Below are 18,393 nucleotides of genomic sequence, written 5' to 3'. Positions count from 1 at the left end.
TAAATTGAAAGCATGGGAACCATGGGAGGGTGTTGAAAGGAAGGAGAGCAGAAAAAAATGTATAGCTCAATAAAATCAATTTTAAAAAGAAAATAAAAAAAGAAGGCAGCAGGCTGGGCAAGTTATAAGGGACAAGCCAGTATGCAACACTCCTTAACAGACTTTGCATCAGTTTTGCCTCAAGTTCTTGTCTTCAACTTCATGAACTTCATGTTGGACTATAAACTATAAGCTGAAAAAAAAATCATTTCCTTCCCCGCAAAAATAGTATGTATGAATATAAATATATATATTTATATATATGAATATAAATATATATATTACAAAATATTCTTTTTAAAAATGTCCTTGCTCAATTCAGCACTTTTGAAAACCCAGGAACAAAGACAACAAGTACCCTCACAGCAACTGAGGAATTGGCTCAGTTGGTAAAGTACTTGCTATACAAACATGAAGAACCAAGTTCAGATCCCTAAAACCATATAAAAAGCTAGGCACAGTGGTGCAAGCCTGTAATGCCAGCACTGGTAGAGAAGCAGGGGTTGATACTATGAAGACAAATGGATCCCTGAGCTTCAAGTTCAGTGAGTCAAAAAAAGCACGGTAGATAGTGACTAAAGAAGATACCCTACACCTCAACCTGTGATCTACACATATACATGCACATTTGTTGCATATACATAAATTAAAAACCACATAATTAAAAAACACTTTTACAATGATTCCTTAATGTGATTATTTAAAAGTTTATAATTGACTAGGCATCTTTTCCCTAATCTTTTGTAAATGATTTATTTCTAACTACCACTATAGATGTATATTTAGAGTATGGCAAGTATATTTAATATTGGAGCACTGCTTAAGAACTTCATAAAATTAGCTGGGCATGGTAGTGGGCATTTATAACTCCAGTGCTTAGGATGGGATAGCACAACAGGCAGCTCCCGCATGCTTGCCACAAATCAGCCTGCTCAATCACTGGGCTCTAGGTTCAGTGAGAGACAGTCTTACAGAATAAGGTTGAAAGTAATGAGAAACATACCCAACATTAACTTCTGGTCTCAATACACAAAAGCACATAAGTACACTCAAACCAACATAAACGCATATACACACTCTGAAGAGTAGGAAGGAAAAAGAAGAGAAACAAGTGCCCTTTGAAGACTGGCTTGTTACAATACTGCAGCTGGAAATATGCAAGGTGATTCTGAAACATCTTACAGTACCAGCAAACAGAAAGAAACCTCTCAATAATAGTACAATAGTATAAGAAGAAAGGGCCATTTTAAAAAAAAAAGGCTTCCATTGACCAAAATAGGTGAGAAAAGACAAATCTCTCATGTTGATGAATTTTTTCTTTATACTTGTCCTCAGGGAAATGACATGCACAACTACTTCTGTCTTCAATACAAGTATACACAGTGACTCCCTCTCAAAGGATGAGGAAAAAAAGGAAAAAGAAATCAATAAGTCAGCCAGGTGATTAAGGTTCATACCAACAGCGCTAGCAAAATTTAAACTCCTACTGATGCAAAATTCAAATTATATTTAACAGCATGTTATTGCTAGCCATAAATAAGATATGATGAAAATAGCACTTTACACTTCTGTAGTCTTTGTCTCAAAAACAAATCTAGTCCATTGATGAGAAAAATAATAGATAAATCCTGAAGGAGACAAATTACAAAAACTTCTTGACCAACCCTTACAGTTTTCAAAGTAATATGTATCTGAGTTCCAGGCAAGCCCCATCTACATAGCAAGTTCCAGTTCAGCAAAGGGTACACAGACAGACCCTGTCTCAAAATAAATAAATAAATTAGGGAGTCTAAAAAAGTGTCACAATCAAGAGCTTAAGGAGACTGGAAATTATGAATGTAATTCTTATCTGATAATTTTTATTATTATATATAATTTACTCTTACAAAACCCTTTCCTTTTTATTTAGACAAAGGGGGAAATGTTACATAATATTTGTTTATACCGTGAGAAGATATCACTGTGAAAAGCTGAATGGCCAATAGCTAGGCATGAGAGAATACATAGAACTTTTGGGCAAAGAGAGGAAGTGAGAATACTCTAGATATGTGAGATACTGCAGAAGTCAGATATGGCATAGAGTGAGGAAACCAAGTCATGTGGCAGAATGTAGATTAATAGAAACAGGTTAATTTAAGTTAAAAGTGCTAGCTGGGGAAAAGGCTAAGCTTTCACTATAAAGGTGGACTTTTTTCCTCCCTTCAAGTTCCAACGCAGAGACTCAATATTAATTATAAATGCTTGGCTGTAGCTCAGGCTTATTACTAACTAGCTCTTACAACTTCAATCAACCCTTATTTCTTATCTAAGTTCTATCATATGGCTCATGGCTTGTTACCTCATTTCATACATGTTCTGCTTCCTGTGTCTGGATCGTGACTCCCAAGTTTCCTCCCTTTTTTCCAGTGTCCTTAATCTCATTCTCACCCCTAACCTTATCCTGTCCAGCTACTGGCCAGTCAGCTTCTTTATTACACAATCACAGCACCATATATTCACACAACGTAAAGAAATATTCTACATTTAATAATTCTCTCTGTTGTTATTTGTAAGATGGCAGACCAAAGAAAAGTCCAAATATACTGATTCACAATTATTACCCCTGCTCTGGCTCCTGTCCATCATGAGGTAAAGAATCTCTTCCACCAAGAATTCCTATAACCATGATTGCTGATCAAAATGTGAGGTCAAGCAGTCATAGACTGAACCCTCTAAAACTGTTAATCAAATTAATATTTTTCTTCATTAAGTTGTTCTCTATAGTACTTTGGTCAGAGCAATGAAAAATAACCAATAATATATGTTACTGTGTAGGAAGTAAATCATTCTGATCCATTTCAGAATTAAGTGGGTTTAAAACCCATCAAAAAGTTATAGATAAGCAGGAGACACTAGGCCCTTCTCTTCTTAGTTGGCAACTAGTGCCTGCTTGTTTTAGAACTCTGTGACTAGGAAAATTGAAGGCAGTCTGCTATAACTGAGCTCATAGGCAGTAAGGAAAAATCTCAGGCCCAGGAAATTCATTAAACTTCACATCCTGAACCAACAGGATAGAAAATTTGGGAAGGGGGCTAATGTGAATATGGAATAGAGGAATGTGAAGATTCTATTCTAACTTTCTGGATTACCAACCTATGGGGAAAGGGAAACAGGAATTTTTTTTTAAATAGATAACTTAAAAAAATAACCCTGTAGTGTTTTGAATGAAAAATTCACCAGACTCATAGAAAGTGCCATTATTGGAGGTATGGCCTTGTTGGAGTAGGTGTGGATTTGTTGGAGCAAGTGTGTCACAGAGGGTGGGCTTTCAGTTTTCAGAAGTTCAAGCCAGGCCCAGTGGCTCACTCTCTCTTCCTCCTGCCTGCCGATCCAGATGTAGAACTTTCTGCTTTTTTTCCAGCACTATGTCTGCTTTCTTGCCACCACTCTCCCTGCAAGGATAACAATGGACTAAAACTGAACTGTAAGCCAGACCCATTTAAATGTTTTCTTATAAAAGAGTTGCCGTGGTCATGGTGTCTCTTCACAGCAATAGAAACCCTAAGACAAACCCTGTCTAGTATTAAATCAGCACACCATCAATTTTTGAAATAGCTTTTCTCTATGCTGGTATCTCTTTCTGCAGAATGGTACATTAAAAACTTTTTCTTTATTTAGTCTTAATGATTACAGAATGTGTGTCTTGATTCTCTCATTGCAGATAATTTTTAGACTTGTTTATGACTAAACTCTAAGCCTCAGAAACTTGTTTATGAGAGAGATTTGGAAAAGTTTGGAGACATTAACTTCACTTTAGAATTCTGTAAACTCAACTTACTGGGCAATTCTAGAATAAGCTTAGAGGACCAAAAGGATGCCTACTATGAAGACTAGGCTCCCACCTCCCACACACATGTCCACAACCTAAGACTCGTGGAAAGCGGAACATTTTAAAAATGCCTATTTTTATTTTATGTGTATGGGTATTTCTCTTGCAAGTAAGCACACAGTGTGTAGTATGCCTGGTGTTCATGGTGGCCAGAAGAAAGAGCTAGATTCCCTGGAACTGGAATTACAGACGCCATCAGCGGCTATATGGCCACTGAGAACAGACTCCAGGTGCTTGGCAACAGTAGCAATTGCTCTCAACCACTGAGCCTTCTCTCCAGAGCTTGTAGAAAGCTGAATTTTCAGGGAGACTGACTAGAGCAAAAGAGTCTGAAAAATTCTACAATTTGGTCAGAAAAGCCTGGTTAAAGTTGGGGCTAAGGAACACATTGTTTTTGCATGGCTAGTTTCGTGTTGTTAGAAAGGAGCCAAATATTTTAATAATAGAAAAGTTGCTTTAAAGGGTAGGTTAGGAAGTGCTCATATTTTACCCATTGAAGATTTAATGAATATAACCATTTTAAAATTCCTTTGAAAGATCCTCCTTTGGGAAAAAGAGTACCTCCAGGTAACCTGTTTATAGCAAGATGAGCCACCTAGAGAAGAATTTCCACACATTCATCAACCCAAGCCACTGTAGCCATGGGCAAAGGGGACTTCTCAGGCTGGTAACAGACCCTGACATTGATCATGTGATTTTACAAAGATATAGAATGCAAAAGTGGTGGAAAACTTCTAGTAAGATTTCAAAACAAGGCCTGAAAAGTCAGTTAATATGTGGCAGAAGCATGTTTCATGCAGGCAACCCAAGCAAACAATACAAAAAGCTTCAAGGGTAAAACCTAAGCTTCAGTGACTCCAGGATATTGAAGACGCAAACAATGTTGAACAAGCCACAATTAGTAACGTAACCAGAAAGATGACATGTAGGCTACAAATGGCAAATTCACAGGAGTGAAGCTACCCAAACCCACTGCAGCTTACCTGCCGACATCACATGCCCTAGAAGCTAGAAATGGAGCTATGGAACTCAATATTTGCACCCCTAGGTTTTGGTCTTACTTTACCTAACCCTTTGTTTCCTGTTCCTCCCATTGGAGTAGGAATGATTACTTTGCATTAAGTATGTGTTTTTACCTGACAGGGACTCATGGTAAAGATTTCACCTTCAGTATCACAAGACACTGAATTTAAGACTAGTGAATAATGCTTGAACTGTTAAAACAATGAACAAATATTAGTAATTATGAGAGGACATGAGTCTTTGGATACGAGATGTCTCCATCACATTTGTGGTTGAAATCCTGGTTCAAAGCACTCTTTAGGGAGATTCTAAAAAGTGTTGGAGCAGATTTTAAATCAGGTCATGTGGGGGTGTGCCTTTTAAGGTTATACCAGCTCAATATTTCTTACCTCTCCTGGTCCTTATCTACCATAAGCAAAGAAGCTCCTCTACCATAGTTTCACATAGCCATGACACTCTGTCAAGATGCATGGAGTCAAGCAACCATGGACTGAACTTCCTGAAACTATGGATTAAAATAAATTCTCCCTCCTTTAAACTGTTTGTTAGGCACTGGGCCACAGCAATAAAACGTAACTAATATATGTATTAAAGTAAGTCTACTTTAAAAGTAACAACATGAAAAAAATGTAGAGGATTAGTACTTAGTGTTTTGAGTATGGGCTAAGTGTTTTGAGTATGGGCTAACCCTCTAACGCTGGTAGTAGAGTTCAATCCTCATCAAGGTACGATATGAAGAGCTATTGAGGACTAGGCTGAAGCAAAAATTGAGCCCAGAAATTCCAGGACAGTTTCAACAACACAGCAAGACCCATCCATCTCTTATAAATAAATGTGGACGCTTAATTTATAAGAGCAAGAAAGGCCGGGCTGTGGTGGCACAGGCCTTTAATCCCAGCATTAGGGAGGCAGAGACAGGCAGATCTCTGCGAGTCTGAGGCTAATCTGGTCTACAGAGCAAGTTCTAGGACAAGCCCCAAAGCTACAGAGATACTCTGTCTCAAAAAAAGGGAAGCAAACAAAAGCAAAAAGAAAGACCACATATACACTGTTTCTTTTTTGTCACCAGCAAGAAAGGCATTACCAGATGCAGCTCATTGGCCTTTCGCTATAACCATAAGCCAAAATAAAGCCCTCTAGACATTACTTGTTCTGCATTACTATATTATTAGCAAAGGAAATAAACTAATATAGATGTCTACAAAATATGAACTAGTATAGACAAAATGGCATGTTTCAGTGCTTTAAATACAACAGAAGTAGCAATACAACAAAGTAGCTCTTCAAAAGTCAATTAATAAGCCAACTGAATTTCTATGCACCAGTAAATAAATGACCATTTAAGTAGCATCAAAACCATAAAGTTAGCAGAAATAATTCAAACATTCATTATAAAATTAAAAAAAACTGATAGAGATCTGTGTCCATGAATTAAAAAACTCATATATAAAATGATCTATAGAGGCAATCCCCATTGAAATTTCAGTAAGGTCTTCTGTAGTTTTACATAAGCAAATTCTAACAGTTTTTTATTACAAGTTTTGTAGCAAACTATAAAGCTAAAAACCCTTGAAGAGATGTTATATTTGAGAAATGAGAAAAAGGAAGTTATCAAAAAATTCTGTAAAGATACAGTATTCAAATGGCATGGGCACAGGGACAGACAAATGGAACAATGAAACAACAAAAATCTTTGAGTGAGCAATCAGCACCTCTTTTTTTTTTTTAAATAGAAATCTTTAGAATTCTAGCACATGTGCAGCAGAGTATATATGGGTTAAACAGCATTGTTAAAAACTGAAGCTGGAACAATGCCCAGACATCTAATAAATACATACTAGACATACAGTTGCATGTTGATAAAGTAGCCACAATAACATAAAAGAATAAAATGTAACTATATACATAAGAAACATCTATGGCGAGGAAAAGGACAACTTCATTATAAAGAGATACAGCTACAGATAAAAACAGCATATTGTTTAGACATGTGTACATATAAGTAATAAAGAAGAAAAAAGAGAATTTGCACTAAAATGTTACTCTAAGTAATTCCCTTGGAAGATGGGAGAGGCAAGCAGTGCCCTTTTCAAAAGTCCTGGCATCATTCTACTTCTTCACGTGGGTGGTATTACACAAATATGTTTGTTTTATCATTCTCTGAACTGTACATATACCATTTACATATTTCCACTACAATATTTCTCTTCCTGGTAGTGCTGAGACTCAAACCCAGAGTCTCATATCTGTTAAAAATAAATAAATAAATAAATGCGCTCACCAGCTGAGCTATCCCTAGCCCCATGGTCAATTTTCAAAGACTACTTCTGACACAATATGAATAGCTGGAATCTTTACTTAATGGAAATCAATGCTTACTAACTCATTGCATCTTACAGAGAATAAGCATTTTTATTGTCACAATCAACAAGTCTGGTAACATACCTTATAGAGTCCAAAGCCAGGATCAATAAGACAAGTACGATCTGATGTAGATGGCTGGCTGGAAGATCCCCCTCTTGCTGTTTTCTTTACTTTAGGCTGATTATTAGAACGGGGTTTAGCCTGAACATCATTCTGCTTAGAAGTGCTAGGAAGACTGGAGTCTGGACGAACTAGCAGCTGAATTATATCATTCAGTCCAACGTCGTAGTCAAATAAAGTATATCCATTCTCCAACTAGAAAAACAGAAAACTACATTGAAGTGCTTATCTCAAAACTTATATTTCTACGTTTAGTTTGTCCACATATTCTATATAAGCTATTAAAATTGACAACTCTACAACTTAATGATCTTGAAATGGTTTTTACTACTTTATGGCTTCTATTTTCAGCATCTTCTCTGGACCCCAGTAAATTGTTAAGAACCACTCCAAATTAACTACAGATTACACTAATGTCATTAAAATAAAAACTGTACATAGCTATTGCATTCTCATAGTTCATTGTGTAGCTCATACACACACACACAAACTCTCTAAACTACATTTAGCCTCTTATCACTTTTTGTTATTGTGTCTTAGTCTTTTGACAGTCTCTCTATACAGCCCAGGCTAGCCTCACTCGTGATCCTGTCTCAGCCTTCCAAGTGCTAGGATTACAAGTATATGATACGCAGGCTCTCTCAACAAAACTTATTTTAATCAACAGTGCCTAAATCCACTCCAAGTGTGGGAAAATAAATTTTGAAAGTGAGAACTTTATTGTTTTCTTTACAAGCTGCATGTAATAGCGGTTATTAGCACTTTATCTTTTTGAAGCGCAATTAATACTTCCTTTAAGTGAAGAATATTTTAAAAAACTAATCAGAAATATGCTATAAGAAGGCCACTTGTGTGTTCCCTGCTGCCCAGACTCCAGAAATAACCACACAGAAACTGTATTAATAAAATCACTGCTTGGCCCATTAGCTCTGACTTCTTATTGGCTAATTCTTACATCTTAATTTAACCCATTTCTAGTAATCTGTGTATCGCCACATGGCTGTGGCTTACCTGGGTAAAGTTCCATTTGATTGGTGGGGGGAGGGGCTACATGGTTTCTCTCTGACTTGGCCTTTCTTTCTGCCAGCATTCAGTTTAGTTTTCCCCACCTAGCTCACCATCTCAGGCTAAGCCAGTTTCTTTATTAACCAATGGTATTCACAGCATACAGAGGAGAATCCCACATCAGAAATATATTTCAATTATACTATATTCCATTTCTCTATGGTTCTCTAATTCTATCCATCTGCAAATACTAGCAAATTTTGTCACAAAGTCATCTAGGAAATCACACAAATTATCTTGCAATTCACCCACATTTTCAGAAGGTTATGAACTTATCTGTGCCCACTGTCACCTCCACCACACCCCCACCTCCCAAAAGACATGATCAGATATACTAGAAGTTCTACTCCACAGTACCTCAGAGGGCCGAAGAGTCCCTACATGACATATGTTAAGACTCAGGGATTTCATTTCCAGCATCAAGGGAATGGCTTACCTCAGAACCTAATTTTATTTAGAAATGGGGTCTTTAGATATAATCCAAGACAGCACATGACTAAAAGAAATTCAAAGCCTATTATTATGGAGTGACGACTTGGGTCTTCTAAACACTTACATGCTAAAGCCCTAACCTCTAATGCCTCAAAATATGACCTAGGTTGGAAACAGGGTCTTTAAACAGGTAATAAATATAAAATGGGATCATTAAGAGGACCTCTAATCCAGTCTAATTGGTGTTCTTGCTAAAAACAAGGAGAGACACAGAAAAGGCAGGGCAATGGAGGGGGGAGTGCGAGGAGAGGGGGGAGACAGGCAAGAAAGTCATGTAAATAAATGGAGTGGTTGCCATGTAAATGGAATGGTAACAACTTCAAGATAATAAACACTATTTCCTCAAAACAGAAGCCTGAAGACAGCTCTCCATACCATTCTGGTATTGTTACAGCAGTCTAGGAAACCAACTGTGGCAGTTTGAATGTATTTGGCCCCCATAATCTCATATGTAATGGCACTATCAGGAGGTGTGGCTTTGTTGGACCCTTGTTGGAGGAAGTGTGTCAATGTGGAGGAGGGCTTTGAGGTTTCTTATGCTCAGGATACTGTCCAGTAAGTCGGTTGATTCCTTGTTGCCTACAAGATGTAGCAGTCTTAGCTCCAGCATCACCTCTGTCTGCATGCTGCCATGCTCCCTGCCATGACAAAAATTGACTGAACTTCTAAAACTATAATCAGGTCCCCTCAATTCAATGTTTTCTTTATAAGAGTAGCCATGGTCGTAGTGTCTTTTCACAACAATAGTAAACCAAACTAAGACACCAATTTTCTATTTTGTTTCTTTAAAGGGTATATGAACAGTTGACTGTTAAAACTAAACTTCTTAAACATCAAAACTACAATTTCTTTCAGAAATATCAATTTAAGCATTGCATTAACCATTCTTTCATGCAATATCCATACCATTCACAACTGTGTAATACAGTAACATGACATTTAAGAATTCAACTACACTCCTGTCCTCCATCATGTCGCAAGGTCAGGATGAAAAGGAGAACCCTATGTGGGAACTTTGCATCTGCAAACTCTGCCTCAGTATCTGTGTTGGGGAGAGCAGAGACAGACTGACCCAGGCAGCCAAGGTGTTGGAGCAGCTCACAGGCCAGACACACCTGTCTTTTCCAAAGCTAGGTACATCGTCAGGTCCTTCAGAATCAGGAGAAATGAAAAGATTGCTCTTCACTGAACTGTCCGTGGAGCCAAGGCAGAAGTTGTGGAGAAAGGCCTGAAGGGGCGGGAGTATGAGTTATGGAAAACAACTTTTCAGATACTGGGAACTTCAGCTTCGAGATTCAAGACCTGGGCATCAAATATGACCCAAGCATTGGGATCTACGGCCTGGACTTCTGTGTGGTGCTGAGCAGGCCAGGTTTCAGCATTGCAGACAAGAAGCGCAGGGCAGGCTGTATTGGGGCCAAACACGGAATCAGCAAAGAGGAAGCCATGTGCTGGTTCTAGCAGAAGTATGATGGATCATTCTTCCTGGCAAATAAATTTTATCCAAAAGGCCAATAAAATTTTTCTCAGAAAAAAAAGATTTCAACTACAGAGAAAGGGGAGAGGGAAACATCTGTCCTTTAATTATCACTTCACTAGTGAGATTTATTTAGGTGGCAGACCCAAGACCATAGCTAGCACAATTTTACAGGTTACAAGTATTCTTATTTGTCAAATAGTACAAGGAATCAAGAATTTCACAACCTTCCCAGTAGAGGGATCAAGGAATTAAACTAGGTACTATCTCACAGCTCAGCTAATCCGAGGGACTCAAAGTAGCTCACAGGCAGTACTCATCCTGGGTTCATTCCGCGCCCCCCCTCCCTCTCCCTCTCTCTCTCACACACACACACCTCAGTACCCAAAGCCAGTAACTAAGTAAGCCTTCATATGAATAGGAATGTTAATGTATTTAAAACATAAACACCAAGCCAGCCACAAACCCTTTATCTACAAAGATGTACTGCCTGCAAGATATACCAGGGCAATGGTGGCAAAAAGCTTGTGGGAGTAACCAACCAGTATCTGATTTGACTTAAGGTCCTTTCCCTGAGATAGAACCCACATCCAGCACCGCTTGAGTGAGCAAGAAGCTGAGACTAGATAGCCCAAGGGACCTAGGGTGAAAAGAAAGTGGTGTGGCAATAAAACAACTAATGATATTCTGCTATGTATGTAGATCAGAGCCTTGTTCAGCTTTCAGTGAAGCTTCCACTGGCAGTGGATGGGAACCCACAGCCAGACATGAAGAGTGATCTTGGAATACTCAGCACTAAATTGGATGTCTCCATCAAACCAGAGCTCAGTGGGGGGATAGAGGACACCAAGAAAACAAGGCCCTCTAAATTAACATGATCATAGCTCATATGAACACAGAGACTGGAGCAGCATGTGCATGGCCTGCACCAAGTCCTCTGAGTATATATTATGGCTTCCAATTTAGTGGGTTGGTTATTAGTATTTCTGGGTGTACAAACGAGCAGGCCTCTGACTCCTGTGCCTAATCCTGGACTCTTTTCCTTCTGTTGGTCTGTGTCATCTGACTTTGATGTGATAGTTTTCATTTTATCTTATTCTATTTTTTTATATTTTCAAGAATGAATAAAAAACTAGCTATTAGGGCAAAGGTTAACAACTAAACTGGAAGACTTATACCTACTGGGAGAGGAAAAATCAGTTTTCTCCAAATCACTCTAGCCGGGTCTCATGTTCAGGAGTACCTGACCAACATATAATGGACTCCACAGGTTTTTTTTTTGTGTGCTTTTACTGGTTATAGCTTGGTATTTCTTTTTTCTTTCTGGATGTAGTTTTATTTGTTTCCTTGGTCTTGGTGAGTTTTTGTTGTTGTTGTATTAAGTTTTTGTTTTAAGGCTCAGTGGGTAAGAAGGGGGACAGGATCTGAAAGGACTTGGGGGAAGGGAAGAACATTATCAAAATATATTAAAAATTTTTAACTCCTTTTAAATAAAGGGAAGCTTTGAGATGGATTAGAGTAAAGGTTTGGCTGCCAAGCCTGAGGGCCTAAGTCTGGTCCCCAGGATCCACAAGCCTTCAAAGAGTTCTCTGACCTCCGCATGTGTTACAACAGATGCACACAAATAAATTAATGTAAAAATAACTAAAACAGCAGTAAGAAAGTACTCTTCTAGCCCCAAGCCTTCCCTAGGAAGGAGGGGAATCACTTAAACAAAATGTGGCCTTTTCCTCTTCCTGGAGCAGTACTTAGAGGCGCTCGGAGAGCTCTAGCCTTTGACACATGTCACGGGCTTTCCTACAATACAGTCTCTAACAAAACTAGGCTGTCTCGCATCCCTGGTAACAGGATTGTTTACCTTTGCATCTTTTATTTTTACACCAAAAATGTTGGGAAAGCGCCTAGATCCACATATGGTATGTGCCTAGGCAGACATCAGGGGCTCGTGCAGTGAGACTGAAAAGTCCTTAAGAGAGTGTCTAGACAAAGAAGCATGTCAGCAGGGCCTACAGTGGTTCCACGTATGCCAGGTGTGTTCGTGACAGGACCAAGCAGGCTTTCCTTATCGAGAAGCAGAAAATTGCTGTGAAAGTGTTCAAGACACAAGTACAGTCAGAAAGCGAAATAAATATGCAGCTTTTTTTTTAAAAAAAAAAAAAAAGACTTGGTTAAAAAAAAACAAACCTTCGTTTTGACATTCTTCAATAGCCAAAAATAAAACACTCTAACTCTGAAACAGGTGAAAATGTACAATTTTGTCTAGACAATGTAATAAACATTATGAAAATTACTTCAAAACTTTAAAAGTAGAAAATCAAAACTCTAAAATAGTATAAACCATTCAAATGCACTAGTAATCCATTCCAAAACAATACCTGCTGGGAGAGGGAAAAATCAGTTTTCTCCAAATCACTCTAGCCGGGTCTCATGCTCAGGTGAGACATTAAAGAAGTAAAATTAAGATAAATCTTGTGGCACATACATATATATAATCCTTCCACTCTGTAGGGTGAGGCAGGAGGATCCCATGTTCAAGGCCAGCTTGGGCTCCACAGTGAGACCTAGCTTAATTATAAATTGAAGATGTTTCCATTACATTTTTTATTGGTATCTAACAAATGTCAGAGACCTTAGGAGTGAATACAAATTTTAATTATTTTCTATTAAATAACTGCCAAGAATGACTTAAACTGCTTTCAGTAGTACATTCTAAACGTGTAGCAGGAAAGTAACATCTAACAAGTTAGAGTAGAACACTAAACATATCAAGGCAAGAAACTCTAAGAAAGTCATCTTTCTTCATAATAGCTCTCTCTTTCACACACACACACTCACCCTATACACTCATTCCTATTTCATAGGCAATATTCCAGTCTTTTTTTTTTAAAAAAAAGTTACTATTTTTCACTGCTTAGGCCATTTTATTCAGAAACGCCTCACATTCTGTTAAGAGTTATTAAGAATGTTGGAGTAATTTACCCAGACTACTTAAGTTCCTCCATATTTAATGTTAAGTGCAGGTACAAAGTTATCTGTCACTCAAATTATGCTCTGGAAGAGGGAGAAAGGGATGAGGTCATCTGGAACCCAGCTTCTTAAACGCTTGGTTGTGAGTCCATACTGGGGTCCCGTAACTGAATATCGGGGAAAGGAAATTATCACATACACAATAACCTGACAATAGTAATGTTTTCAGAAGTGCAATGTCCAAAAACTAATTCAAAATAAAAATATGTCTAAAAATGAGGTGCTTCTGGCAGAAGTCCATGCTGCATCGCAGTGACTCCACTACAGCCTTAGTTCTGAAAACACAATGTGCACTTTGTACTACGCATGCTATAGTTATTTTAATGTGTTGAATGAATAATTAAGACAGAATTTCCAACATTTTCTAGAAGCACCCTAAACATACTTTTGTTGTACCATATTTATGCAAAACATTCTCATCATTAACTATAAAATCAAAATTAATGATCAACTCTGAAGAAGGTTAGATGTTCTGTCCTGAAGTATCAAATATTCAACCCATTTTTAATTTTTTATAAAATAAGCATGTCTATCTAGTAAAATGCAAATTTGCTTTTCTTTTAACACAACTGATAAGATTATGTGAATACCAAATAATTTCAAAATGAACTGTGATTTATTAGCAGATTTGATAGGCATACCTATTTTCAATACTTACGTACCCAGAGTTACATAAAAATTTCTTGGGCCAAAAGTAATTTCAAGTGGAAAAGTTTTACAAGTCCTGATCTAGAAATTACAAATACTTATAGATTTAAAGTATATGGGGCTGGAGAGATGGCTCAGAGGTTAAGAGCATTGCCTGCTCTTCCAAAGATCCTGAGTTCAATTCCCAGCAACCATATGGTAGCTCACAACCATCTGTAACGAGGTCTGGTGCCCTCTTCTGGCCTGCAGGTATACACACAGAATATTGTATACATAATAAATATTAAAAAAATTATTAAAAAATAATAATAAAGTATATAACTGTAGTCCATCAATGTCTTATAGAAGTAAATGGTTCAGAACTGCCTTTTTAAAAACTCAAGGTACAAGACTCTCAAGAAAAAGAAATGGTTAGGACTCTGCAAGAATGAACTACTGGGCGGTAGGCCTTTAATCCCAGGCAGAGGCAGGCAGATCTGTGAGTTCAAGGCCAGCCTGGTCTACAAGAGCTAGTTCCAGGACAGGAACCAAAAAGCTACGGAGAAACCCTGTCTCGAAAAATCAAAAAAAGGTTTTTTTTTTAAAAAAAAAAAAGAAGAAAAAGAAGAAAATCAAGGAAATAGGAAGGGCTACAATAACAATGCAAGGGAAACCAAGGAAGATGGGAGATGAGCTGGCAGAGGCAAAAAAGAAGCAAAAAAAAAACAAACCCAAAACAGGGAAGTCATTTCTACAGTACTAAGGGTACAAGTGGAGGGCAACTGTTATTCATCAGTCATGAACTGGAGATAAATACACATACACAGTATTTAAACAGACAAATACTTTCATTTCTTTACTCTATGTGGAAAAAAAAAAGAATTTGGAGGCGGGTGTCAACTATTTAGTTTTTCTTCCAGTACGGTTCACAATCCACACCTACAATCTATTTAAGGCTATCCCAACAGTGATGGCAAGAGAAGGCGGGGATATGGAATCTTCTAGAAGTCACAAGAGCTCTAGATTCTAATTAAATATCAAAGTTTGGTGTGTGGTGTTTATGAGTAAGATTTACTCAGAGAGAGCACTGGCTGCTCTTCCAGAGGACCAGGGTTGATTCCCAGCACCCACAAAGTGGCTCACAACTCTCTCTAGTATCAATTCCAGATCTGCAGATTCCGGCCTCTGCAGCAAACTAGACATGCAGACGGTGCAAAGGCATATGTTTATGCAAAGCACCTACACATTAGAAAGAAAAAAAAAGTGGAGTTCCCAACACTGCTTTCCAAACTTTGTGTACAGAGTTCCTGGAGACCTTGTAAACCACATACTCTGCTTCAGTGGGCCATGGTAAGGCATCCACACAAAGATAATGCTGTTGGCCCTGAGAAAGCAGAAAGCACATTCAAATAGAAAGAAACTAATACAAAGTTATCCCTTTAAAGTTCATTTCAAAGTCTGGTGTTCACAAAAATTTCCTCTGAAGTCAGGAGATGGTGCCACACATCTCCGATCCCAGTACTCGGGGCAGAGGCAGGTAGATCTCTGGGATCTCTGAGTTCAAGACCAGCCTGATCTACAGAGTGAGTTCCACAACAGGCAGGGGTATACAGAAAAACCCTAAGGGGGGGGGGGGAAGTCCTGTGAAACCTAGTTAAATTCAACTACACTACTCCGAAGATAAAAAGCAGCATAAATAACAGGTTGGGGCACACTAAAATGAATACGTGGCAATTTTTTTCAGACCAGAATCTCACTGTGTTACCCCGTCCCTTAAACTCCTAGGCTCCAGTGATCCTCTTGTCAGTCTTAGAGCAGCTTGGAATATGGTGCCCGATTAGATAAACCTGTCTCATTTATACCATTACTTGGCAGTAAAACATCTTGAGACAGGACACCTCTTTTCTACTAAACTCACTTTACAGGAAATTAATAGCCCTGTGGTACCAATTATCTGCCTGCTACAAGCACACTTTGCTATCCCCATCAACTGGAGAATATCAAAGACAAAAGGAGATAATAACCACTGCCCTGGCTAGTTGTCATTCATGAAAAAGTAAATAATTGGGAGCAATATTTTCCTTTTTTCGTGTCCAAGTCAATGGCTGGCACCTAAATTCTATTTTCATTCTTACTGGTTCATTATTCAGCTGGGGAGAGGGAAGTAGTGAGTGATTAACAGTGTGTTTGGGGGGGGCGGGTGCACAAGGGTTATCTATCCTCAACCAGGAAGCATTTTCTTATTAGTGATTTTAGTGAAAGTCTATTTTGTAAGTCCTGGATTTAAACCAAAGTCTACCTTTACATTAAGACATCCAGATGACCTTACTTTAGCATTATTTCAATATTACATTTTCGGGCTGTTGCCCACCACTATATTCTCATCCTTAATTTCTATTTAAGTCACTCAAGTATCTTGGGAATCAATGTACAGTATATTATTATTACTTAGAAAATTCAGATGTGACTACTTAGCTTTCACGGGTAACCAAAAGGAAAAGTTACTGGCCACCGGAGGCACATTAACACAAAGCTACATAATATTTAATACAGATACAATTTTTTTAAAAAAAAAAACTTTCTAGTAAAGTGAACGCTTTACTAGTCCAACACAATGAATCAACACAGAACTGGCTACAAGAGCAGCAGAAAATGCTACAGGTTTTCCACAGGAGAGGCCCTCCAAACACCAAAACAAAATCCTGACTCCTTTCCCATTGTATAATCTGTTACTTTGAATTTCTTGTTCCCTCTGAGACGTTGTAAACCTGTAAAGGGAACAAAAATATTCCTTCCAAACGCTTTGTGGCCTCTAGGCTACTTCCACCGAATCAGAGAACTGCATTTAATTCAAACCTCAGGACTGGAGCCAAACTGTGGTCTACCGTCTGCAAGATGCCAACTTTTCAGTGGACTAAAGACAACACAAAGACAAAGGCAAGAAAAACAAGATGGGTCCAGGATCTAATCACAGACTGAGACTGACCGGATAGGAAATATCTTATGCTGACCAGGCTGGGCGACACTTAAATTTAACGGAGATGCCCCTTGTGGCCCAAATCTACTTCCTGTCTTTTGAGTTACTGCTAGTTATGATGAAGGGCTAACTTTAAAAGCCTGAACGTGGGAAACATTCAAAGGTGAGAGGTAAAGCTGTCCCTACACTCAACAGATTTAAACCCGACTTCCGGCTACAAACATCGTTCCCAAAGCCCAGGTCTGAGACAGGCAATGCATTCCGTGACCCCTTCCCATCTTCAGTGCGCTCCAATCCTTCCAGTGAGACAACAGGGGGAAGGTGCCTGACTTTTCATCCCGCATTTGGGAGCCCGGGGCAGGGGAGCGAAGCAAGCCAGCGATGCCCATAATGCCAGCTCGTCCCTCCTGCGGCCGGGCACAGCTGCGCCACCCAGCCCGCTGCCCTTCCCGGCTCCGATCATCCCCTCCCCCCAAGCGCGGGAAGAGAGGCACCCAGGAACCTCGCACGCTACGCCTGTGGCTGCTGTCCCCCTTCCTAGGACAGCAAGGTTTCCAAGGCCCTGCACCCCGGCCTTCCCGCCCGCTGGGAGCAAAGCCGCAGGCCCGGGCCCCACATCCTGCATCCCGCGCCCCGCCAGCGGCCCAGCCCGACCCCCAGCTTCGCCCCCGGGGCGCCTCACCTGCTTGCCCCGGTAGAACAGGCGCTGGCACTCGGGCCGCACGTCGAACAGCGCCCACACCCGCTCGCGCAGCTCCTCGATGGTGGCTTTGCGGGAAACGTCCTCGATGGTGCGCGTCTGGGAGCCGTCGATGGTGCGGACCTGGATCCACATCGCGGCGCGGGGGACAAGGGTCCCGGCCCCCTTTGTCTACCCTGCGCTCGGGCCGCCGCGCCCCGCCCGGCCCGGCTCCCGCCGCTTCCCCCGGAAGGATCCGGTTCTCCGCGCGCGGCGCCTTGGCGAACGCGAGGGCGGACGAGGACGGACGCGGCCAACCACGCGACCGCCCACCCGGCCGGGGGGGGGGGGGGGCGGGGAGAGGAAGCCGGAACCCGCCCGGACCGCGCGCAGCCTCCGCCTCACAGAGAGGAAGGGGCCATGTCTCGGCCGCGCCGAGTGTTTACTTATAGAGCTCGAGCTCCCACATGGAGGTCACGGCGCCAACCCGGATCTCGCGAGATCCACGCGGGGCTCCGCCTCACGCACAGCCCCAGGGCGCTAACATGGAAAGGGGCGGGGCTCCCGGAGCCGTTACTCGGGTGGAGGGGGCGGGGGCTGCAGGGTCCGGCTCGCCCTAGGCCTTCCGCCCTCGC

At 40.2% G+C, this 18,393-nt stretch overlaps 1 protein-coding gene and 1 pseudogene across 1 annotated transcript in view; one reads left to right on the top strand and one right to left on the bottom strand.

The window, feature by feature from the left end:
* The window catches only part of Uhrf2 (ubiquitin like with PHD and ring finger domains 2), an 80,569-nt gene extending 62,524 nt beyond the window's left edge, over positions 1-18,045 (bottom strand). The window contains exons 1-2 of the mRNA XM_075973823.1: positions 17,762-18,045; positions 7,376-7,609 (exon numbers count right to left, since the gene is read on the bottom strand). Coding sequence (XP_075829938.1) covers positions 7,376-7,609; positions 17,762-17,914 — 387 coding nt within the window. The 5' untranslated portion in view covers positions 17,915-18,045. The remainder of the gene's footprint in view (positions 1-7,375; positions 7,610-17,761) is intronic.
* LOC142850673 (large ribosomal subunit protein uL5-like) lies at positions 9,943-10,489 on the top strand (annotated as a pseudogene).
* Positions 18,046-18,393: the final 348 nt, after the last annotated feature.

Source organism: Microtus pennsylvanicus, chromosome 5, assembly GCF_037038515.1.
Source record: "Microtus pennsylvanicus isolate mMicPen1 chromosome 5, mMicPen1.hap1, whole genome shotgun sequence".
NCBI classification, from domain to species: domain Eukaryota; kingdom Metazoa; phylum Chordata; class Mammalia; order Rodentia; family Cricetidae; genus Microtus; species Microtus pennsylvanicus.
Note: the sequence above shows the minus strand (reverse complement) of the source record. Positions and strands in the feature narration are given on the sequence as shown.